The 27,309-nt window shown below is 45.5% G+C and overlaps 1 protein-coding gene across 3 annotated transcripts in view; it reads right to left on the reverse strand.

The window, feature by feature from the left end:
• Positions 1–27,309, reverse strand: part of LOC134969637 (solute carrier family 66 member 2-like) — a 223,208-nt gene that overhangs the window by 61,762 nt on the left and 134,137 nt on the right. For all 3 annotated transcript variants that reach the window (XM_063945721.1, XM_063945720.1, XM_063945722.1), the window contains one exon: positions 26,362–26,495. In XM_063945721.1, the coding sequence (XP_063801791.1) occupies positions 26,362–26,495 (134 nt within the window). The remainder of the gene's footprint in view (positions 1–26,361; positions 26,496–27,309) is intronic.

The raw sequence follows: 27,309 nt of genomic DNA on the forward strand, positions 1-27,309 counted from the left end.
CTGAATGTCATTATACCGACATCGGCATCCCGAGCGGTGGAATGCTGGCAGGGGCCGAGCACAACTAAGTACCCTGCGGGCTTGCTGCTCTCGCAACGCTTCTCTCACCGCAGGTTCTATTCTCCCTCTATGGGTGTCATGGACACCCACAGAAGGGGAATCACCTACCTTGCCAGTATACCGGCGGCAGTATGGTGCCCCCGTTGGGTTCCTGGCGACTGTATTGACCGCCGGGATCCTGACGATCGGTATGCTAATAGCATACCCTGTTCACCATAAATACCACAGGGCAAAACTGGTGCAAGGCATGGTGGGATGTGTAGTTCCACAGCATACCCTGTTCACCATAAATACAACAGGGCAACACTGGTGCAGGGCATGGTGGGATGTGTAGTTCCACAGCATACGGATGGTCAGTACGGATGGTGTAATGGTTAGCATTGCTGCCTCACCGCACTGAGGTCATGGGTCCGATTCCCACCATGGCCCTAACTGTGTGGAGTTTGTATATTCTCCCCGTACTTGCATGGGAACCCTCCGAGTGCTCCAGTATTCCTCCCACAATCCAAAAATACACTGGTAGGTTAATTGGCTCCCAACAAATTAACCCTAGCGTGAATGTGTCTGTGTGTACATGTGGTAGGGAATCTAGATTGTAAGCTCCACTGGGGCAGGGACTGATGTGAATGGGCAAATATTCTCTGTACAGCGCTGCGGAATATGTGTGCGCTATATAAATAACTGGTAATAAATAATACCCTGTTCGCCATAAAAACAACAGGGCAAAACGGTAGCAGGGCATGGTGGGATGTGTAGTTCCACAGAAGCCAGCGTGCCACAGGTTGCCTGTCCCTGTATCACCTTATGTCTGGCTATTACTTTATGATATCAAAGAGATTAGTTGTAAAATACTTGGCGCAGTCTAGAACAAAACTTGGAAGAGTCTGAAATAATCCTAGAGCAGTATAGAACAGTCCTGAATAATCATGGTAGTCTAGAACAATCCTTAGAGAGTCTGAAATAATCCTAGAACAGTCTAGAACAGTACTGGGAGAGTCTGGAACGAATAATCCTGGTACAGTCTAGAATGGTCCCGGGAGAGTCCGAAATAATCCTAGCGCAGTCCTAGGCGAGTCCTTGGTAATTAGGGCACAGTCTAATACAATCTTGGGAGAGTCCTGAGTAATCCTATGTAAAAGGTCTGACACCACTTGTAAACATCTGACACCACTTTGTAAAGGTTAGCTTCACAAAGATTAACTCTTCACTCTGTATCAGATGGCTTCTTTATGCCTCACAAATGTTGTCACATCACATATGTTCAGCAAATATGGCTTCCCTGACCACTAGCTAAGCCCCACCAGCCCTCTCTGCCATTTTGCCACTAACTGGCGTCAGAAGCCCCGCCCACTGGTTCCCACAAAGTTTTATACCTTCACACAACTAATAAGTAACACCCATGTAGTGCAGCTGTGTGTATTACTTTTGCTGTGGTAAGGAAAAAGGTTATTAACCCTACCTGCCCCTTATCCTAGGGAGTGAGTCCTGTTCTGAGCATAAGAACATGGCAAAGTACCCTCTTTGTCACACGCGGTACAGCCTAGAACAGTCTTGGGAGAGTCCAGAATAATCCTGCCACAGTCTAGATCACAGGTTCTCAAACTCGGTCCTCAGGACCCCACACAGTGCATGTTTTGCAGGTCTCCTCATAGAATCACAAGTGAAATAATTAGCTCCACCTGTGGACCTTTTAAAATGGGCCAGTGAGTAATTAATACACCTGTGCACTTGATGGGTTACCTGCAAAACATGCACTGTGTGGGGTCCTGAGGACCGAGTTTGAGAACCCCTGGTCTAGATCAATACAGGGGAAAACACGGAATAATCCTGGTATAGTTTAGGACAATCCTAGGAGATTCTGGAATAATCCTGGAACAGTCTAGAACAGTACTGGGATAGTCTGGAATAATCCTGGAACAGTCTAGAACACAGGTTCTCAAACTCGGTCCTCAGGACCCCACACAGTGCATGTTTTGCAGGTTTCCTCACAGAATCACGAGTGAAATAATTAGCTCCACCTGTGGATCTTTTAAAATGGGTCAGTGAGTAATGAATACACCTGTGCACCTGCTGGTTGGTTACCTGCAAAACATGCACTGTGTGGGGTCCTGAGGACCGAGTTTGAGAACCACTGGTCTAGAACATCTGTCCTGGGAGAGTCCTGAATAATCCTAGCACAGTCCTAGGAGAGTCTAGAACAGTCATGACATAGTCTAGAAAAGTCTGGAATGGAGAGCCTGGAATAATCATTCACATCACATTACGCTGAGCTGCTATTCAGTCCTTGCCCCAGGCTTACACTCTCATTGCTACAGATGTGTGGATATTTTAGTAAAATGAAAGCCTACAGAACCTGGCTGTTACTATAACTTTGTACCATGCAAGAAAACCTGAGCTATGGGAGGAGACCCACATAAAACATGGGGAGAACATACAAACTCCTGTCAGTATAGTATTCTAGCCGATCACATTTATTATAGAACACAGAATATGTATGTGTGCAGCAATGTACATGTAACATGAACGCAGTTACAGGACTGGCGGGGTCATTCCGACCCGTTCGCATTGGTGCTGTTTTTGCAGCGGTACGAACTGATCGGTTCTGCACATGCGCGGCGGCCGCAATGCGCAGGCGCGTCATTGCCCAGTGACGACCGTAGCTGGCCAACAACAAGAAGACCGAAGAAAGCGATCGCGGCGATTAACAGCAGGAGGGCGTTCAGGGACGTCAACTGACCATTTTCTGGTGCGGCGAACGCAGGTGTGTCCAGGCGTTTGGAGGGCGGATGTCTGACGTCAATTCCGGAACCTGCAACGCTGGATCCATCGCACAGGGTAAGTAACTCTTACCCTGGTCTAGTTCTACACAAAACTTTTTTTGCATAGCAGGGCTGCACAAGCGTTCGCAGCCCTGCTATGCAGATATACACTCCCCCATAGGCGGCGTCTAGTTGATCGCACCGGCAGCAAAAAGTTGCTACGTACGTACACAGGGGTCTGCATTGCTTTACTATGGTGGCTATGATTACACTGGAAGATTTATGGGCAGGTAAAATACTTATAACATCTATTTCTCATCCAGCGTAAGCTACAGAACAAATGAATCACTGTGCCATAAAGGTCCTAGGCCAGCCAGTATCCGGGTGTAAGCAGTATATTCAGCTGGTCTCTATAATCCTGACAATACTTATGTGTCCAGTATCATCCAAAAACTGTTCTATGCTTAGAAATGCAGAAGTGTCCTCTTGTAAATGATGCGTCTCTCTCTGTGGGAGGCATCGCGGCAGCGATCGCAGTCTAAATTACTTTGTGGAGTGCGCATGACAGGCAAAGGTGGTCGCGGGGCAGGAGGGGGTGTGCCAACGGCGTTAGAATGTCATTGGTGGGGCGCGGTCCGGACAATGTAGGCGTGTCCGGACCATTGGGGGGCAGGCCGCTGAGGCTGCCTGATGTCACACATAGCTGCTGTGACCCAGTGGGTAGCTCCATGCCAGTGCACAGGAGCTGCGCAGGTAGGGAGCTACTCGCCAGGTATAAAAGCATCGCAACCCGTTATTAAAAGCAGTGTTTCCCCGCTGCGTTCGCGGGAGCTTGTGTACCCATGCTCTAGTTAATAGTGCCCGAACAACAGAGTGCATCCACCACGCTGTGCCGCGTTGCGTATGCCAAAAAGCAATTTGTGGCAAAGATGTGTGAGGACACATCTGTATATATTAATGTAGAATGAATATAATTAAATATAATTGAGCAATGCAATTAGAAAAAAACTTGCAGAGATGCTGCTGAATTATTTGGTCTCAGGCTCATCCTTGTTAGTTTCTTACAATCTCTGTAGTGTTATGGGCTCCATACATCAGTAATCAAATGGGGCAATTCCACGTTTTGCAGATTATTGTGCAAAAAATTCGGCAATGTATGGGGCTCGCTCAGGGGCGCCCGAATGTTTTGTGGTTGGGAAGGGGGCGTGAAAAAAAATTCTGGCGCTCTCCTAACGATTACTCCCCCCCCCACACACACACACACTCCCCACCATGCGGGAAGCGATTACTACCAGATTACTGAGAAAACTCCAGCCCTACTTTAAAAAGTCTGCCGCCGCAGCGTGCTGCCGCATGCCCAGTCCGAGCCGGCTCTTCAAACAGATGCATTACTGGGAGGAGGCGTGACCTTGCTGAGCCTGCTGGGAGATCCTATGTGGTTATACGGGGGTAAGCGCTCCCCCTCCCCAGATCTGATCTTTGGATTATATGATCTGTGAATCACGGAAAAATATCGGAAATGTATGAGTGTATATTGGTGGATTGACAAATTGTTAAATCTGGTGAAAAAACACAAATTAGTTAATGTTTTTTATTTTTTATTATTGATGTACAGTATGGGCCCGGTTAGTTACAGGCTAAACCTACTCGTAGTACCAGCAACAGTAATGCACTGTAACAAATAAATACCATACAAACAATGGGGGTCATTCTGAGTTGTTCGCTCGCTAGCTGCTTTTTGCAGCCGTGCAAACGCTAGGCCGCCGCCCTCTGGGAGTGTATCTTAGCAGAAGTGCGAACGAAAGGATCGCAGAGTGGCTGCAAAATAATTTTGAGCAGTTTAAGAGTAGCTCCAGACCCACTCAGCGCTTGCGATTACTTCAGACCATTCAGTCCCGGATTTGACGTCACAAACACGCCCCGCGTTCGCCCAGCTACGCCTGCGTTTTTCCAGGCACGCCTGCGTTTTTACGGTCACTCCCTGAAAACGGTCAGTTGACACCCAGAAACGCCCACTTCATGTCAATCACTCTGCGGTCAGCAGTGCAACTGAAAAGCTTCGCTAGAGCCTGTGTGAAACTACATCGTTAGGTGTAATAGTGCATCGCGCGTGCGCATTGCACCGCATACGCATGCGCAGAAGTGCCACTTTTTTGCCTGAACGCTGCGCTGCAACCGAAAACAGCTAGCGAACAACTCGGAATGACCCCCAATGACTTATAACTGGGCAGCAAAATACAAGTCATACTCCAAAAATATCAGATTTTACACATTATATTTAAAAATGAATATTTCCAATACAAAATACCCTCAGATAAATATGTGTGCCTTAATACTGTTCTTTATGATTGTATGGCCACAGACCAGGAGGCAGTTAATAATGAATCAATTCATTTTACCTTGAAGGGAATTAAATTGTAATCTGGAGAAGCAATGTCAGATGTAAGCTCCCTAACAAAGAGGAGATCTGTGGGAAAATAAAACCTCTGTGGGGTATTTAGCTGTCGGAGAAGCGTATTTATGTAAATTCCACAATGGACGAGAGCCAGGGGTAAATCATAGTGATTATTTATGCATGTGGCTGGCAGCTTAGTAGGACATGCCTGGAGCGCTGTGAGGCTGCTGCTAGAAGGACATTGTTATACTGTACAGAGAGATGTTACTGCATGACAGCAATGTAACTATCACCCAGTGTATGTCACTTACCTAATGTATGCTTACACTGTCACTTACCTGGTGTATGCTTACACTATCACTTACCTAATGTATGCTTACACTGTCACTTACCTGGTGTATGCTTACACTATCACTTACCTAATGTATGCTTACACTATCACATACCTGGTGTATGCTTACACTATCACTTACCTAATGTATGCTTACACTATCACATACCTGGTGTATGCTTACACTATCACTTACCTAATGTATGCTTACACTATCACTTACCTGATGTATGCTTTCACTATCACTCAGAGCATGCTTACACTATCACTTACCTGATGTATGTTTATGCTATCTGGTGTATGATTACATTATCACTTACCTGATGTATGCTTACACTATCACTCAGAACATGCTTACACTATCACTTACCTGATGTATGTTTATGCTATCTGGTGTATGATTACATTATCACTTACCTGATGTATGCTTACACTATCACTCAGAACATGATTACACTATCACTTACCTGATGTATGTTTATGCTATCTGGTGTATGTTTACATTATCACTTACCTGATGTATGCTTACACTATCACTCAGAACATGCTTACACTATCACTTACCTGATGTTTGTTTATGCTATCTGGTGTATGTTTACATTATCACTTACCTGATGTATGCTTACACTATCACTCAGAACATGCTTACACTATCACTTACCTGATGTATGTTTATGCTATCTGGTGTATGTTTACATTATCACTTACCTGATGTATGCTTACACTATCACTCGGAACATGCTTACACTATCACTTACCTGATGTATGTTTATGCTATCTGGTGTATGTTTACATTATCACTTACCTGATGTATGTTTATGCTATCTGGTGTATGTTTACATTATCACTTACCTGATGTATGTTTATGCTATCTGGTGTATGTTAACATTATCACTTACCTGATGTATGCTTACACTATCACTTACCTGATGTTTGTTTATGCTATCTGGTGTATGTTAACATTATCACTTACCTGATGTATGCTTACACTATCACTCAGAACATGATTACACTATCACTTACCTGATGTATGTTTATGCTATCTGGTGTATGTTTACATTATCACTTACCTGATGTATGCTTACACTATCACTCGGAACATGCTTACGCTATCACTTACCTGGTGTGTATGCCTAAGGTGTGTACACACGGGGGGGTAATTCAGACCTGATCGTAGCAGCAAATTTGTTAGCAGTTGGGCAAAACCATGTGGGTCATTCCAAGTTGATTGCACGTAGCAACTTTTTGCTGCCCGTGCGATCAACTAGACGCCGCCTATGGGAGAGTGTATTTCGGCATAGCAAGGCTGCGATCGCTTCTGCAGCCCTGCTATGCAAAAAAAGTTTCCTGTAAAACAAGACCAGGGTCAGACTTACTTACCCTGTGCGATCGATCCAGCGATGATGTTCCCGGGATTGACGGCAGACATCCGCCCTCCAAACGCCTGGACACGCCTGCGTTCGGATCTCCACACCCGGAAAACGGTGAGTTGACGCCCTCCGGAACACCTTCCTCCTGTCAATCTTTTTGCGGTCACTGCTGCGACCGCTTTCTTCGTACGGGGCATTGCTGCTCGCCGGTTAATGACACGCATGGGCAATGCGGCCGCCGCGCATGCGCAGTTCCGACCCGTCCGCACTGCTGTGATGAACCACAGCGTGCGAATGGGTCAGAATGACCCCCATGGTTTTGCCCAACTGCTAACAAATTTGCTACTGAGAGCAGATCTGAATTACCCCCACGGACGATATGGCTCAGCGATTGTGACTACATAGTCAAAATCGCTAAGAAAGTTAGTGAATATCGCTCCGTGTGTACACAGTGAACGATAGCGATGCGCGTCCCCGCCAGGTCGCTATCGCTGGGAAAAATAGACTGTGCAAGCAAGTCAATATTGAATAGTTCTCTGGAAAAGTAAAAGCACCCCCTATTTAAATAAGTTAGTCAAAATCGCCCATAGCCAGAATAGCTTGCAGTTAGTCAAAATCGCCTACTGCCAGTTCAAGGTAAATCGCTCAGTCAAAATTGCTCTGTGTGTATGGACCTTAACTCTACCACCTGATATATGCAGTGTATACTTACACTATCACTTACCTGGTGTATGCTTACACTGTCACTTACCTGGTGTATGTTTACACTATCACTTACTTGGTATATGTCTGCACTATCACTTACCTGGTGTATGCTTACACTATCACCCGGTATATGCTTACACTATCACCGGATGTATGCTTACACTATCACTTACCCGGTGTATGCTTACACTATCACTTACCTGGTGTATGATTCCCCTATCACCTGGTGTATGGTTACACTATCACTTACCTGGTGTATGCTTACACTATCACTTACCTGGTGTATGGTTACACTATCACTTACCTGGTGTATGGTTACACTATCACTTACCTGGTGTATGTTTACGCTATCACCCGATGTATGCTTACACTATCACTTACCCGGTCAATAGTTACACTATCGCTTACCTGGTGTATGCTTACACTATCACCCTGTGTATGTTTACACTATCACCCGGTGCATGTTTACACTATCACCCGTTGTATGTTTACACTATCGCCCTGTGTATGTTTACACTATCGCCCTGTGTATGTTTACACTATCACCCGGTGCATGTTTACACTATCGCCCGGTGCATGTTTACACTATCGCCGGTGCATGTTTACACTATCAGCCGGTGCATGTTTACACTATCACCCGTTGTATGTTTACACTATCGCCCGTAGTATGTTTACACTATCGCCCTGTGTATGTTTACACTATCACCCGGTGCATGTTTACACTATCGCCCGGTGCATGTTTACACTATCGTCCGATGCATGTTTACACTATCGTCCGATGCATGTTTACACTATCGTCCGATGCATGTTTACACTATCACCCGGTGCATGCTTACACTATCACCCGGTGTATGCTTACACTATCACCCTGTGTATGCTTACACTATCACCCGGTGCATGTTTACACTATCACCCGGTGTATGCTTACACTATCACCCTGTGTATGCTTACACTATCACCCGGTGCATGTTTACACTATCGCCCGGTGCATGTTTACACTATCGCCCGGTGCATGTTTACACTATCGCCCGGTGCATGCTTACACTATCGCCCGGTGCATGTTTACACTATCACCCTGTGTATGCTTACACTATCACCCTGTGTATGCTTACACTATCACCCTGTGTATGCTCACCCTGTAGTTTAATTTACTGGAAATACTAAAACAGAGGTTCTCTTAATGCAAATGAACGGTAATCTGCAAAGAAACTGCAGTATAATTGCTTCTAAGGCTAGTTAGCTTATCTTTCATGGTGACTCCTATTTTGTGTATTTTTAGTCCATCACCTGAACATAAAGGATAGCAGGGCAAATGTATCAACTCCTTGTTCTGTGTTCTCGATGAAAAAGGGGTTGTTGCATACCAGGGTCGGACTGTCCCACAGGGGTACAGGGGAATCCCCCGGTGGGCCCCACTGTCTACATACCCTCCAACATGACCCGCCCCACTAGGTACAAAATGCTCTGTTTCTGGACTTCCCTCTTAATTTATTATTGCCATCACCTGTGAAGAAACAGCTTTCTTATCATTTAACTAGTTCAACACAGGTGATGGAAATCATAAATTAAGAGGGAAGTCCAGGAACAGAGCATTTTGTACCTAGTGGGGCGGGTCATGTTGGAGGGTCTGTGTCTAGTGGGGGTGGGTGTGTGTGTGTGATAAGAAAGGTGGGAAAGAAAGAGGGAAATCCAGGAACAGAGCACTCTGTACCTAATGGAACGGGTCATGTTGGAGGGTATGTTATTGCAGCTTCTCCAAAATTAAAAGGCAGCCAGCACAGGAATCAGGGAAATCAGAGATTCCTCCAACAGCGTCTTTGGTTTCTGTTAATAACGGCAACGCCATCGCAAGTTATGGCGGTAAAATGTGATGGCACTTACTAAGCGATGAAAAGCTGAGCGTTTTATCACTTGTCCACTAATACATGGTGCCATCTGAGGATGGCGCTAAGGTTACTTCCATGTACCACTGACAGACGTCCTCGCTCTGAGCGGCAGATGTATTAACCTGGAGAAGGCATAAGGAAGTGATAAACCAGTGATATGTGCAAGGTGATAAAGACACCAGCCAATCAGCTCCAATATGTAAATTAACAGTTAGGATCTGATTGGCTGGTGCCTTTATCACCTTGCACATATCACTGGTTTATCACTTCCTTATGCCTTCTCCAGGTTAATACATCTGCCCCATAGAAACTTGTGTGCTTTCCCTAATCTCACTCATGCACAAGGGCATGAGCCATTATGCCAGGAGCCATTATGTATCGCATCAGCCTAGTCCTGATAGAGGACATGCAGGGGTCCGAAGCTGTGACTTGTACCTCCCCCCATTCGGTTACAGATACATTTTGGTGCTAGAGCTTTCTACTTTCCAATGAAAGACAGTGTTGTGTTGATACAGTTGCCCACAGTCACTGGTTGGGGGCATGATACTGCGCTACGCATGGGTGGCTAACAAGGTTCTGGCTCTCTCCTGGGAAATGACACATCTGAATAAGCAGTTTATCATGGACTGTTCTTTGCGGATAATGCAATAGGGAGCCTTAGCCAGAGAGTTTTCTCACTCAATTAGCAGCAGAGAGGGACGCGCCAGTCGCCTGCAGATAAAATGATGAATGAGGACAGTAAGGACAGATAGAACCATCATGGTCGGTGGATATTTCATTGTCACTGCATGAATGAAAAGGGAGAATATCAAGGTAACAGACATCGCTGCCAGCCAATACAAATCTCCATTCATCAGAGTAAGTGCTGGTCGGACACTACAGGACACCCAAGACCCTGACACTGCGGCAATGCAGGTAGAACGTGACGCGTCATTAACTCAATGTATCTTCTGGGCGATGATTACACCATGGGGGTCATTCCGAGTTGATCGCTAGCTGCATTTGTTCGCTGTGCAGCGATGAGGCAAAAAAACGGCACTTCTGCGCATGCGTATGCGGCGCAATGCGCACGTGCGACGTACTATTACAACGGCCGATGTAGTTTCACACAAGGTCTAGCGAAGCTTTTCAGTCGCACTGCTGACCGCAGAGTGATTGACATGAAGTGGGCGTTTCTGGGTGTCAACTGACCGTTTTCAGGGAGTGTTCGGAAACACGCAGGCGTGCCAGGAAAAACGCAGGCGTGGCTGGGCGAACACAGGGCGTGGTTGTGACATTAAAACAGGAACAGAATAGTCTGAAGTCATCGCAAGCGCTGAGTAGGTTTTGAGCTACTCAGAAACTGCACAAAAATACTTTGTAGCCGCTCTGCGATCCTTTTGTTCGCACTTCTGATAAGCTAAAATACACTCCCAGTGGGCGGCGGCATAGCGTTTGCACGGCTGCTAAAAACTGCTAGCGAGCAATCAACTCGGAATGACCACCCATGTACAGAGGCAATCATAGGTGCGTGCAGCGCCTGGCATTACCGTGTGCACCCAACAAGCTTATTTATACCTTAAAGGTGACCAAATGACCCATCAATCACTAAACCCTTAACCTCTGTCATTAGCCCTCAGTCATGTATCATTAACCCCTAATTATCTAGTATTAACCGTCCATTGGGGGTCATTCCGACCCGATCGCACGCTGCACTTTTTCGCAGCTGTGCGATCGGGTCGGAACTGCGCCTGCGCTGCGGCCGCGATGCGCAGGTGCGTCGTTGCCCAGCGACGGCCGTTGCTGGGCAGCGACGCTTCCAATGAAGAAAGTTGTTGCAGCGGCGACCACAAGAAGATTGACAGCTGGAAGGCGGATTCGGGCGTCAACTGACCATTTTTCGGGGAGTGGATTTCCGAACGCATGGCATGTCGAGGCGTTTGGTGGGCGGATGTCTGACGGGATTTGAGACGCTGAAGTGATCGCACCAGGTAAGTAAGTCCAGACCTACTCCGTTTGTGCACAAAACTTTTTTTGCATAGCAGGGTTGCACAAGCGATCGCAGCCTTGCCATGCAAAAATCCACTCCCCCATAGGCGGCGTCTACCTGATTGCACGGGCTGCAAAAAGTTGCTGCGTGCGATCAGGTCAGAATGAGGGCCATTGTTCAACATTACCTCTCCATCATCAAACTTCCATCATTCATCATTAACCCCTAGTTCTCCCTCATTAACCTGCCATCATTCATCATTAACCCCTAATCCTCCATCATTAAACTTCCGTCATTCATCATTGCTCCTAATTCTCCATCACCTGGCTTTTCATCGTCACTCTCTATTAATCTGTCCTCTTCCATAATTAACCCCCTGTACTCTAACATTAAGGGGGAGATTCAAATGTTTGAAAAGTCAGTTGGGAGTCTGTTTTTTCCTGTCTATTAGATAGGAAAAAACAGACTCCCAACTGACTTTTCAAACATTTGAATCTCCCCCTAACTCTCTTAATCATCACTGTCGATAACCTCTTCCTCCATCAGTCATTAATTAATCCTTCAGCCTCCACTATCACTCATTTACCATCATTCTTTATACTGTAAACCCTTAATTCTTCATCATTAAACCCCTTTCATCATCTTTCATCAGTCATTAACCTCTAATCATCCATGTTTAACCCCCTTCATTATCATCCTCCATGAATTACCTCCCATCATCATTCCCAGTTAACTCCTCTTCCTCCACCTATAATTAACTCCCCTTTATCTTTTATTCTTCATTAACCACTAATTCTTCACTATTAACTCCTAATCATCACCATCCTCCATCTATCATTAACTCTTCATCTTCCATTCTTCATTAATCCCTTCAATTGATAGGTCCTCATCCTCCATCATCATTCTGTGTTAGACCCTTCATCATCCTCATAGTATTATACGCATTACCATCCCCGGAAGCGTTTCTCCCTCATGTATGACTGCAGGGCTGTGTGCAAGGTGATAGGAGCTATGCGCCACTGTCATTATCAGTGCTGTTCTCTACAGGACAGTGTGCCGATACGCAGTGCAATGTACTGTATGAGCGGTCAGTAGCACTGACCGTTCCGACAACTGCAGCTATCCATTTTGACAGCTGCCACTGTCGTTGCCAGTTTACCTCAGCACAGACAGCGCTGTCCCTGGCTGTGCTGGCTGCTGGCTCCGGGCTTCATAGCAGATCTCGCAAGGGTGGCGAGATCTCGCGCATGCCCAGTGAGCTGGCCGGGGGTGACTGAGGCTGATGCGCTGTGGGAGTTCTGACAGGAATGGCCAGAGGAGGGAGTTTCCACTCCCCCGCTCCGGCATCCAAGATGATAATACATCTCTGTGCTACAGCTTCACCTCAGTAACCCCTCATTTGCCCTTCTGTGTCAAGTGCGCTCCAATCACTTCCCTATCAGCAAGATTATATTTGTTACTGTAGAGGCATGCTCGCACCAACCTGTACAATAAACCAGTGACGTGCGGTGAGGTGAGGCAGAGTCTTTCCTGTCATACTAACATATGCGCCAGAGTTTTTGACTATATAAAGTATATGAAAAATACAAAGAATATATTATAAATATCTTCTTTGTATTATTTTAATCAGTTTTATAGGCAGAACTCTGGAGCAAGAAGTCTATGGCAGGTGAGGCAGAGCCTCCCCTGCCTATTTTTTCCGCACATCTTTGATCAAAACGCCCAAAATTTCTGGCAGTATACACTGCTGCCCCTGTGTATAATGCCCACATGCACCCTCAGGATCATATATTGCGTGTAAATCTATCTCTGGTACTAGCCAGTGCCTCCTCAACCATTTACCACACCGCACGTCCCTGCCTGGGATACATGACTTCATATTACCCTGCCATGTTCAACATGTCGATAATTAAAGAGTGAATAACACTACCTGGTGGATGGCAGGGCTTACTGCAGAGCAACCAAAACCAGTTTGCTGTCAAGTAAAATAACAATAAACCACCTGGCTCTTTAAGGCTAGATACTCCTGACAGATAAGAGGAACGATCCAGAGAACATGCGATCTCCTATATGTACACTACACATTTCCCTTCCTACAGGAACCATACATTTCCCTAGTCATGTTTGAGGTGCTGTTATTACATGCAGTTAGGGTAGCACCTAGTTACCCTTCGTGGAGAGGACCTTTCTACTGCAGTTAGGGGGTGATTCCGAGTTGTTCGCTCGCTAGCTGCTTTTAGCAGCATTGCACACGCTAAGCCGCCGCCCTCTGGGAGTGTATCTTAGCATGGCAGAATTGCGAACGAAAGCTTCGCTAATTTTCTCGTAACGATTACCCCGCAGTTTCTGAGTAGCTCCAGACTTACTCAGCCATTGCGACCAGCTCAGTCCTTTTCGTTCCTGGTTTGACGTCACAAACACACCCAGCGTTCGCCCAGCCACTCCCCCGTTTATCCAGCCACTCCCGCGATTTGGAACTCAGACGCCTGCGTTTTTCTGCACGCTCCCATAAAACGTCCAGTTTCCGCCCAGAAACACCCACTTTCTGTCAATCACACTACGATCACCACAGCGATGAAAAAGCTTCGTAATGCCGTGAGTAAAATACCTAACTTTTGTGTAAAATAACTAAGCGCATGCGCTCTGCGAACATTGCGCATGCGCAGTTAGCGGATAATCGCAGTATAGCGAAAATCGGCAATGAGCGAACAACTCGGAATCACCCCGAGTGAGGAGATGTCTGTTCACACTGCATTTGCTGCACAGCATCGATTTGTAAGGACTGATAAACCTGTCCCACATAATTTACACCTCCACATACCTGTCTCACATCATTTACACCTCCATGTACCTGTCCCACATCATTTACACCTCTACGTACCTGTCCCATATAATTTACACCTTCACATACCTGTCCTACATCATTTACACCTCCACATACCTGTCCCACATCATTTACACCTCCATGTACCTGTCCCACATCATTTACACCTCCACGTACCTATCCCACATAATTTACACCTCTACGTACCTGTCCCACATCATTTACACCTCCACGTACCTGTCCCACATCATTTACACCTCCATCTACCTTTCCCACATCATTTACATCTCCACGTACCTGTCCCACATAATTTACACCTCCACATACCTGTCCCACATCATTTACACCTCCATCTACCTTTCCCACATCATTTACACCTCCACATACCTGTCCCACATCATTTACACCTCCACATACCTGTCCCATATAATTTACACCTTCACATACCTGTCCCACATCATTTACACCTCCACAAACCTGTCCCATATAATTTACACCTCCACGTACCTGTCCCACATCATTTACACCTCTACATACCTGTCCCACATCATTTACACCTCCACATACCTGTCCCATATAATTTACACCTCCACATACCTGTCCCATATAATTTACACCTCCACATACCTGTCCCATATCATTTACACCTCCATGTACCTGTCCCACATCATTTACACCTCCACATACCTGTCCCACATCACTTAAACCTCTACGTACCTGTCCCACATCATTTACACCTCCACGTACCTGTCCCACATCATTTACACCTCTACATACTTGTCCCACATCATTTACACCTCCACATACCTGTCCCACATAATTTACACTTCCACATACCTGTCCCACATCATTTACACCTCCACGTACATGTCCCACATCATTTACACCTCCACATACCTGTCCCACATCATTTACACCTCCATCTACCTTTCCCACATCATTTACACCTCCACATACCTGTCCCACATCATTTACACCTCCACATACCTGTCCAACATCATTTACACCTCCACGTACTTGTCCCACATCATTTACACCTCCATGTACCTGTCCCACATCATTTACACCTCCACATACCTGTCCCACATCACTTACACCTTCACATACCTGTCCCACATCACTTACACCTCTACATACCTGTCCCACATCATTTACACCTCCACATACCTGTCCCACATCACTTACACCTCTGCATACCTGTCCCACATCACTTACACCTCTACATACCTGTCCCACATCATTTACACCTCCACATACCTGTCCCATATAATTTACACCTTCACATACCTGTCCCACATCACTTAAACCTCTACGTACCTGTCCCACATCATTTACACCTCCACGTACCTGTCCCACATCATTTACACCTCCACATACTTGTCCCACATCATTTACACCTCCACATACCTGTCCCACATAATTTACACTTCCACATACCTGTCCCACATCATTTACACCTCCACATACCTGTCCCACATCATTTACACCTCCACATACCTGTCCCACATCATTTACACCTCCATCTACCTTTCCCACATCATTTACACCTCCACATACCTGTCCCACATCATTTACACCTCCACATACCTGTCCAACATCATTTACACCTCCACGTACTTGTCCCACATCATTTACACCTCCATGTACCTGTCCCACATCATTTACACCTCCACATACCTGTCCCACATCACTTACACCTCCACATACCTGTCCCACATCACTTACACCTCTACATACCTGTCCCACATCATTTACACCTCCACATACCTGTCCCACATCACTTACACCTCTACATACCTGTCCCACATCATTTACACCTCCACATACCTGTCCCATATAATTTACACCTTCACATACCTGTCCCACATCATTTACACCTCCACGTACTTGTCCCACATCATTTACACCTCCATGTACCTGTCCCACATCATTTACACCTCCACATACCTGTCCCACATCACTTACACCTCCACATACCTGTCCCACATCACTTACACCTCTACATACCTGTCCCACATCATTTACACCTCCACATACCTGTCCCATATAATTTACACCTTCACATACCTGTCCCACATCATTTACACCTCCACATACCTGTCCCACATCATTTACATCTCCACATGCCTGTCCCACATCATTTACACCTCCACATACCTGTCCCACATCATTTACACCTCCACAAACCTGTCCCATATAATTTACACCTTCACATACCTGTCCCACATCATTTACACCTCCACATACCTGTCCCACATCATTTACACCTCCACATACCTGTCCCATATAATTTACACCTTCACATACCTGTCCCACATCATTTACATCTCCACATGCCTGTCCCACATCATTTACACCTCTACATACCTGTCCCACATCATTTACACCTCCACATACCTGTCCCATATAATTTACACCTTCACATACCTGTCCCACATCATTTACACCTCCACATACCTGTCCCACATCATTTACATCTCCACATGCCTGTCCCACATCATTTACACCTCCACATGCCTGTCCAACATCATTTACACCTCTACATACCTTTCCCACATCACTTACACCTCTACGTACCTGTCCACATCATTTACACCTCTATATACCTGTCCCACATCATTTACATCTCCACATGCCTGTCCCACATCATTTACATCTCCACATGCCTGTCCAACATCATTTACACCTCTACATACCTTTCCCACATCACTTACACCTCTACGTACCTGTCCACATCATTTACACCTCCACATATCTGTCCCACATCACTTACACTTCTACGTACCTGTCCCACATCATTTACACCTCCACAAACCTGTCCCACATCATTTACACCTCCACGTACCTGTCCCACATCACTTACACCTCTACATACCTTTTCCACATCACTTACACCTCTACGTACCTGTCCCACATCATTTACACCTCTACATACCTGTCCCACATCATTTACACCTCCACATACCTGTACCACATCATTTACACCTCCACGTACCTGTCCCACATCACTTACACCTCTACATACCTGTCCCACATCATTTACACCTCCACATACCTGTACCACATCATTTACACCTCCACATACCTGTCCCACATCACTTACACCTCTACATACCTGTCCCACATCATTTACACCTCCACATACCTGTACCACATCATTTACACCTCCACATACCTGTCCCACATCACTTACACCTCTACGTTCCTGTCCCACATCACTTACACCTCTACGTTCCTGTCCCACATCATTTACACCTCCACGTACCTGTCCCACATCACTTACACCTCTACATACCTGTCCCACATCATTTGCACCTCCACATAACTGTCCCACATCACTTACACCTCTACATACCTGTCCCACATCATTTGCACCTCCACATACCTGTCCCACATCACTTACACCTCTACATACCTGTCCCACATCATTTACACCTCCACATACCTGTCCCACCTCATTTACACCTCCGCATACCTGTCCCACATCACTTACACCTCTACGTACCTGTCCCACATCATTTGCACCTCCACATAACTGTCCCACATCACTTACACCTCTACATACCTGTCCCACATCATTTACACCTCCACATACCTGTCCCACCTCATTTACACCTCCGCATACCTGTCCCACATCACTTACACCTCTACGTACCTGTCCCACATCATTTACACCTCCACGTACCTGTCCCACATCATTTACACCTCTACATACTTGTCCCACATCATTTACACCTCCACATACCTGTCCCACATCATTTACACCTCCACGTACCTGTCCACATCATTTACACCTCTATATACTTGTCCCACATCATTTACACCTCCACATACCTGGCCCACATCATTTACACCTTCACATACCTGTCCCACATCATTTGCACCTCCACATACCTGTCCCACATCACTTACACCTCTACATACCTGTCCACATCATTTACACCTCTATATACCTGTCCCACATCATTTACACCTCCACATACCTGTCCCACATCATTTACACCTCTACATACCTGTCCCACATCATTTACACCTCCACATACCTGTTCCACATCACTTACACCTCTACGTACCTGTCCCACATCATTTACACCTCCACGTACCTGTCCCACATCATTTGCACCTCCACATACCTGTCCCACATCACTTACACCTCTACATACCTGTCCCACATCATTTACACCTCTATATACCTGTCCCACATCATTTACACCTCTACATACCTGTCCCACATCATTTACACCTCCACATACCTGTCCCACATCACTTACACCTCTACATACCTGACCCACATCATTTACACCTCCACATACCTGTCTTACATCACTTACACCTCTACATACCTGTCCCACATCATTTACACCTCTATATACCTGTCCCACATCATTTACACCTCTACATACCTGTCCCACATCATTTACACCTCCGCATACCTGTCCCATATAATTTACACCTTCACATACCTGTCCCACATCATTTACACCTCCACATACCTGTCCCACATCACTTAAACCTCTACGTACCTGTCCCACATCATTTACACCTCCACGTACCTGTCCCACATCATTTACACCTCTACATACTTGTCCCACATCATTTACACCTCCACATACCTATCCCACATCATTTACACCTCCACAAACCTGTCCCACATCATTTACACCTCCACATACCTGTCCCACATCACTTACACCTCTACGTACCTGTCCACATCATTTACACCTCTATATACTTGTCCCACATCATTTACACCTCCACATACCTGTCCCACATCATTTGCACCTCCACATACCTGTCCCACATCATTTACACCTCCACATACCTGTCCCACATCACTTACACCTCTACATACCTGTCCACATCATTTACACCTCTATATACCTGTCCCACATCATTTACACCTCTACATACCTGTCCACATCATTTACACCTCTATATACCTGTCCCACATCACTTACACCTCTACATACCTGTCCACATCATTTACACCTCTATATACTTGTCCCACATCATTTACACCTCCACATACCTGGCCCACATCATTTACACCTTCACATACCTGTCCCACATCATTTGCACCTCCACATACCTGTCCCACATCATTTACACCTCCGCATACCTGTCCCATATAATTTACACCTTCACATACCTGTCCCACATCATTTACACCTCCACATACCTGTCCCACATCACTTAAACCTCTACGTACCTGTCCCACATCATTTACACCTCCACGTACCTGTCCCACATCATTTACACCTCCACATACCTATCCCACATCATTTACACCTCCACAAACCTGTCCCACATCATTTACACCTCCACATACCTGTCCCACATCACTTACACCTCTACGTACCTGTCCACATCATTTACCCCTCTATATACTTGTCCCACATCATTTACACCTCCACATACCTGTCCCACATCATTTACACCTTCACATACCTGTCCCACATCACTTACACCTCTACCTACCTGTCCACATCATTTACACCTCTATATACTTGTCCCACATCATTTACACCTCTATATACCTGTCCCACATCATTTACACCTCTACATACCTGTCCCACATCACTTACACCTCTACATACCCATCTCACATCATTTACACCTCCACATACCTGTCCCACCTCATTTACACCTCCGCATACCTGTCCCACATCATTTACACCTCCACATATCTGTCCCACATCACTTACACCTCTACGTACCTGTTCCACATCATTTACACCTCCACGTACCTGTCCCACATCACTTACACCTCTACGTACCTGTCATAGAAACATAGAATTTGTCGGCAGATAAGAACCACTTGGCCCATCTAGTCTGCCCCCTTTTTTTTTTGTTATATTATTTTTTATCTCTAACCTTATTTGATCCTTATTTCTTTGTAAGGATATCCCTATGTCTATCCCATGCATGTTTAAATTGCTCTACTGTCTTAGCCTCTACCACCTCTGATGGGAGGCTATTCCACTTGTCCACTACCCTTTCTGTGAAATAATTTTTCCGCAAATTTCCCCTGAACCTCCCCCCCTCCAGTCTCAGTGCATGTCCTCGTGTCCTATTGCTTCTCTTCATTTGGAGAATGTTTCCCTCCTGGACTTTGTTAAAACCCTTGATATATTTGAAAGTTTCTATCATGTCCCCCCTTTCCCTTCTCTGCTCCAAACTATACATATTGAGATTTCTTAGTCTTTCTGGGTATGTTTTGTGATGTAGGCCATGCACCATTTTAGTTGCCCTCCTTTGTACAGTGTCTAATGTATTAATATCCTTTTGAAGATATGGCCTCCAGAACTGAATACAGTATTCTAGATGAGGCCGTACCAATGACCTATACAGTGGCATTATTACTGTATAGGTCATCATTTACACCTGTCCATCATTTACAACTCTACATACCTGTCCCACATCATTTACACCTCCACATACCTGTCCCACATCACTTACACCTCTACGTACCTGTCCCACATCATTTACACCTCCACGTACCTGTCCCACATCATTTGCACCTCAACATACCTGTCCCACATCACTTACACCTCTACATACCTGTCCCACATCATTTACACTTCCACATACCTGTCCCACATCATTTACACCTCCACATACCTGTCCCACATCATTTACTCCTCCACATACCTGTCCCACCTCATTTACACCTCCACATACCTGTCCCACATCATTTACTCCTCCACATACCTGTCCCACCTCATTTACACCTCCACATACCTGTCCCACATCACTTACACCTCTACGTACCTGTCCCACATCATTTACACCTTCACGTACCTGTCCCACACCATTTACACCTCTACATACTTGTCCCACATCATTTACACCTCCACATACCTATCCCACATCATTTACACCTCCACAAACCTGTCCCACATCATTTACACCTCCACGTACCTGTCCCACATCACTTACACCTCTACGTACCTGTCCCACATCATTTACACCTCCACGTACCTGTCCCACATCATTTACACCTCTACATACTTGTCCCACATCATTTACACCTCCACATACCTGTCCCACATCACTTACACCTCCACATACCTGTCCCACATCATTTACACCTCCACGTACCTGTCCCACATCACTTACACCTCCACGTACCTGTCCCACATCATTTACACCTCTACATACTTGTCCCACATCATTTACACCTCCACATACCTGTCCCACATCATTTACACCTCCACATACCTGTCCCACATCATTTACACCTCCACGTACCTATCCCACATCATTTACACCTCCACATACCTGTCCCACATCATTTACACCTCCACATACCTGTCCCACATCATTTACACCTCCACATACCTGTCCCATATCATTTACACCTCCACATACCTGTCCCACATCATTTACACCTCCACATACCTGTCCCACATCATTTACACCTCTACGTACCTGTCCCATATCATTTACACCTCCACGTACCTGTCCCACATCATTTACACCTCCACGTACCTGTCCCACATCATTTACTCCTCTACATACCTGTCCCATATCATTTACACCTCCACGTACCTGTCCCACATCATTTACACCTCCACGTACCTGTCCCACATCATTTACACCTCCACGTACCTGTCCTACATCATTTACACCTCCACGTACCTGTCCCACATCATTTACACCTCCACGTACCTGTCCCACATCATTTACACCTCCACGTACCTGTCCCACAACATTTAACCCATTATTGAGCTATTTAAAGAAATTCACCTGAAAGTGTACATGTATTTATTAGTCAAATTATGCTATTTAAACCAGGGGCATCTTATGAGAGGAGGAGATCTGTGTGCAGTCTCCTTCTGGCCTGGCCCCCTCCTCTCTAGTTGGCAGTGCTGTAGACTCTGGGCACTAGGGTCACTAGGAGACCCTAGCGCTGTCCCAGAGTCTAGCGCACACACGTAGGTCTCCGGAAAAATGGCGCAATGGTAATTTTCCCAGTGATTTTTCTACTGTTCATACACGAAATGATGGGAAAATGACCACCGCGTCATTTTCCCAGTAATTTCTGCGGCGCTGCTGCCGCCGACGTGGGACTCTGGAGGGTAAGTATTGAAAAATAATGGGTGCAGGGTGTGCGAAGTGGTCAGTGGAGTGGAATACGCCAGTGATTCAAACCCTCCAAGTGCAAGCTCATTCACTGGGAGAGGGAACCAGAGGGTCTGAACTGTGTCATGATATTTTACCTTAAAATAAAGATATTCCTACCTCTTCACCTGCCCAAGTGGTGCGCAGATAAAACCGTGCTGGGAAAATGCAAGGCATGTTTGGAATTGAATTGCCATGTAAAACAGCTCACAGGACCCAACTTGCACCTAATTGAACTGACCCCTAAGTATCAGTTTTACCCAAGACCATCTTAACGTATAGACACACTGGGCAGCTGCCCAGGGACCCACGATTATAGGGGCCTTCGAGTAGGGTTTGAGTGGTAGTTACACAATCAGAGCAGTGAGGCAGCATTCTCTACCTGCCTACCAGCCTGTAGCCACACAGTGAATGGCTTGCAGCATGCTGATTGGTGGATGGCTGGATTTATCCACCAATCAGAGTGCTGACGGACATTCACTGTATGGAAACATTTGGAGACCCAGCACAGGACTGCAGGAGGGGCATGTTCTTATTTAGATCTTTTTTATTTGGTTCCTGTGAATGGGTGTGTATGGTCCAAGTGCATTGCTTTGCTCAGGGCCTACAATGCTGTTAATATGGCCCTGGTTTTACCATCACAACCACAGAAATGTAAGCTTAGCAAAAGAGTCTTTGTAAATATGAGTAAAGACTCATTGCTTTTAGCATTATTATCTCTAAAAGAGTTAGCAAACTTTTTTTCATGACTAAATTAGCAACAAATGAAAAAAGATTTTCCTCTTCTATCAGTGTGCAAAATATTACTTTATATGGGTGTTCACTTCTCTGTATTGGCTTGTTCCTGCAGCCCTCCCTCCTTCAATGTATAGAATATGACTTTTCCCTTCTTGCTTTTCAGCCACGTGTTTATGTCATCAGGTGCAGATGCTATGACTCTGGAATAAGAGACTCAGCTCTGCTATGCTCTCTCCATCACATACATCCCTATTCCAAGAGCAGCTGCCTACTGATATGAGAACATGGATGAAAAGCTCAGGAAGAAGTAAGACAGGCCGCAAAGAAGTTATGGTATGGTATCTTCTATCTATAGATAGATAGATCAGATGATACTGTATAAATAAATATATATATATATATATATATATATATATATATAGTCTGATAGATCGGCACTCCATTAATCCATGGTAATGGCCGCGGTGCACTGCTCTAGAGGGTGATATATGCAAAAGATACAGAGGCACTCCAGCGGCCTTTTCTTCCATGTGTCAGTCTTATCTGATATAGATATACACAGAGCCGGCCCTAGGTATAGGCAAACTAGGCAATTATCTAGGGCATCTGGTATGCCTAGGGGCACAAGCAGCTTCTGCTGCTTAAAATGATATGCGGCATGTCTATATTCTGTGTGTAGCATTTCGTATGCAGATACAGCCACAGTCTCACACAGAATATAAGCATGCAGCATATCATTTTAATCAACAGAAGCTGCTTGTGCATCCTAGCCACATAGCAATGCAAATAAGCTGCATTTTCATAAAAATAGGCACCCGACGTTAGTCGAGCTACCAGTTGACTCACGCCAGGAACTATATGTGTCATTATGTGTATAAGGGCATTAATAATGTGTAACATATGTGTAAGGGGCACTATCTGTGTCATTATGTGTATAAGGGCACTAATAATGTGCGGCATATGTGTAAGGGAAATTATTTGTATAAGGGCATTAATAAGGGTTGGCATAATGTGTAAGGTGCATTATGTTTATAAGGACATTAATAATGTGTGTTATATGTGTAAGGGGCATTACTGTGTGGTATTATGTGTATAAATGCATTACCAATGTGTGGCATTATGTGTATAAGGTGCTCTACTGTGTGGCGTAGCGTATAGAAAGGCCACCACTGTGTGGTCTAATGTGAATAAAGAGTAATATGGTGTGGTGTAATGTGAATAAGTAGCAATATGGTGTGGTGTAATGAGAATAAAGAGCAATATGGTGTGGTATTATGTGAATAAGGAGCAATTCAGTATGATGTTATGTGAATAAGGGGCACTACTGTGAGGAGTAACGTATATAAGGTAAAGTGATACTACTGTGTGATGTAATGTGAATAAGGGACACTATCGTATGATAAATTGTGAATAAAGTTGCACTACTGTGAGGCACAATTTGAATTGGGGGTACTATTGTGTGGCCATGCGCCTTGCCAGCAAAAACACATACCTTTTTGGGCTGTGCGCTGAATGTCCACACTGTTCTTATTTAAATTACAAGGGGTAGGGAAAAAAAAAAGGGACTACTATGGGTGGGGGGGGGGGTGATGGTGCTGGGAAAGGGGTGCAGAGCCACTCCAGCGGACTTTTCTTCCATAAATCACACAAGGCAAACGTGTAGCTACACGTTTGCCTTGTGTGATTTATGGAACAAAAGTCCGCTTGAGTGCCTCTGTATCTTGTGTGTGTGTGTGTGTGTGTGTGTGTGTGTGTGTGTGTGTGTGTGTATATACAGTATATATATATATATATATATATATATATATCAGTTAAGACTGACATGTATCGCAAACTCATTCATAAGTCAAAGGCACACGTAGAGCAGTCACAGCGCAATTCGTCTTCGGGATACGACCAGATGGGCCAGGAAAAGGATTATTAATTGCCGCAAAATCTAATCAGGATCTCTTAATTAACGCAGGATAATTAGTAGTGCCCTAATGTGAGATTCTTCAGGCTTATATTAAACTGTGATGTGACACTCTCTCAGATCTTTATAATGGAGAACCTGCAGCTGGAAGTAGTGATGGACATCAGAAGCCCACCATCAAATGATAGCTGGGCTACAACCACCAAATTATTTGATGCAATGGTAAGTATCCGTCGCATCAAAAGAATTTCATAGAAAAAAAAAATCATACGATTTGCGCATTGCGCAAAAAAGCCCTCTTTGCTCATTGCTAAACCTCTGCAGCGCGGGTACGCATGCACAAAGCCTCTGCATCGTGGCCGGCCGGGGATGGGACTGGGTGATGGAAAAACACCATCAAATGTTTACTATTTGATGGCGGCAAACATCGGGAACGCCGCAATTGAATGGTAAAACAACTGCCATCACAATGAAAACATTGATGGTTGCGAACCATCGCGATGCGATGTCCATCCCTAGCTGGAAGTCATTTAGATAGATAGTTAGAAGAATGTACATCTCATCTCCTATCTGTACTGTATTAGTAAGTGGGAATAACTAGAGAATAGAATATGACTATGTCACGGTTATTAATATGAATAGGGGTAGCAGCTGGAAGTTTGGACTCAGAGGTGACACTATACATGTGCACATCCCCATATGACCAGACCAGTGACATCCCCGCAGCCCTTCACCTGGTCCCTCCTTGTGTCCTCTACTACATAAGACCTGTGTCGCTCACCTGTAAAGCGGTGCTGCTTTGTAGAGACGCAGTTCGCCGCCTGCACTGAGCGGCAGAGGTGATCACTATACATGAGCACATCCCCATATGACCAGACCAGTGACATCCCCGCAGCCCTTCACCTGGTTCCTCCTTGTGTCCTCTACTACATGAGACCTGTGTCGCTCACCTGTAAAGCGGTGCTGCTTTGTAGAGACGCAGTTCGCCGCCTGCACTGAGCAGCAGAGGTTATCACTATACATGAGCACATCCCCATATGACCAGACCAGTGACATCCCCGCAGCCCTTCACCTGGTTCCTCCTTGTGTCCTCTACTACATGAGACCTGTGTCGCTCACCTGTAAAGCGGTGCTGCTTTGTAGAGACGCAGTTCGCCGCCTGCACTGAGCAGCAGAGGTTATCACTATACATGAGCACATCCCCATATGACCAGACCAGTGACATCCCCGCAGCCCTTCACCTGGTTCCTCCTTGTGTCCTCTACTACATAAGACCTGTGTCACTCACCTGTAAAGTGGTGCTGCTTTGTAGAGACGCGGTTCGCCGCCTGTACTGAGCAGCAGAGATGTAGCAGAGCCAACATGGCGATAATCATCAGGATGCTTTGTAGCAGCAGTGGGTACTCAAAAAACTTCCCAAACCTGTAGAAAAGAACAGAGATCATGAACGGCTGGCAGTGCTGACACTGTATCTGTACCTGGTAGCACAGAGGGCCATGGACAGAAGAAGCCAGCGGTGGATATACCAGAGACAACTAACCAACAGGTCACCGCTCATCGGTAAAGGGACCAGACTGCAATATTGGCTCTGGCACGTTATAATGCAGGGGAAAGTGTGTCATGGTTTTACAGTAGCTCTGCTCAACCAGGAAGTAATCTCTGACATGACCCATGCCGCACGCTGCCACATCTCCCGGGATGTCCATGCCACATGAGTCATTGGCATGATATAAGTTTATAAGTAACCCTTTCAGCAGTTTATGTACACTCTAGTCTACACAGTGCTCAGTATTGTATCATAATGCCAGTTTCTATGTATTATTGTTTGTTGCACAGTTTATTTCTTCACTGGCTAGAAATCACCCACAGCCTTCATTCAAGATGTGCATGCTGGTTGTGGACTGAGCTGAGGCTGTGGTGATGGCGCAGTGGTACACCGATATATTATGTACTAGAGTTACCTGTGCTGGACAATCATGGTGGATACATCATCCTCACCCCTTCCAGCTGGGAGACAGTTGTCTGTACCTGTTCTGTAACTTTAGCTGACCATACACCTACAGATTTATTGTCAGATCTGGCTGGTTGGAATGAAAAATGAGTAATGGATGAGAGCAAGCGACAATTGACCATTTGCTCCCAAACACTGGAAAACGGACAAAAATGGTCAATCAGACAAATTAGTTACGGCAAAACTGTCATTTGCGCTCATCCATTACCAGGTTTTCATTCCAAA

Source organism: Pseudophryne corroboree, chromosome 11 (genome assembly GCF_028390025.1).
Source record: "Pseudophryne corroboree isolate aPseCor3 chromosome 11, aPseCor3.hap2, whole genome shotgun sequence".
NCBI lineage: Eukaryota > Metazoa > Chordata > Amphibia > Anura > Myobatrachidae > Pseudophryne > Pseudophryne corroboree.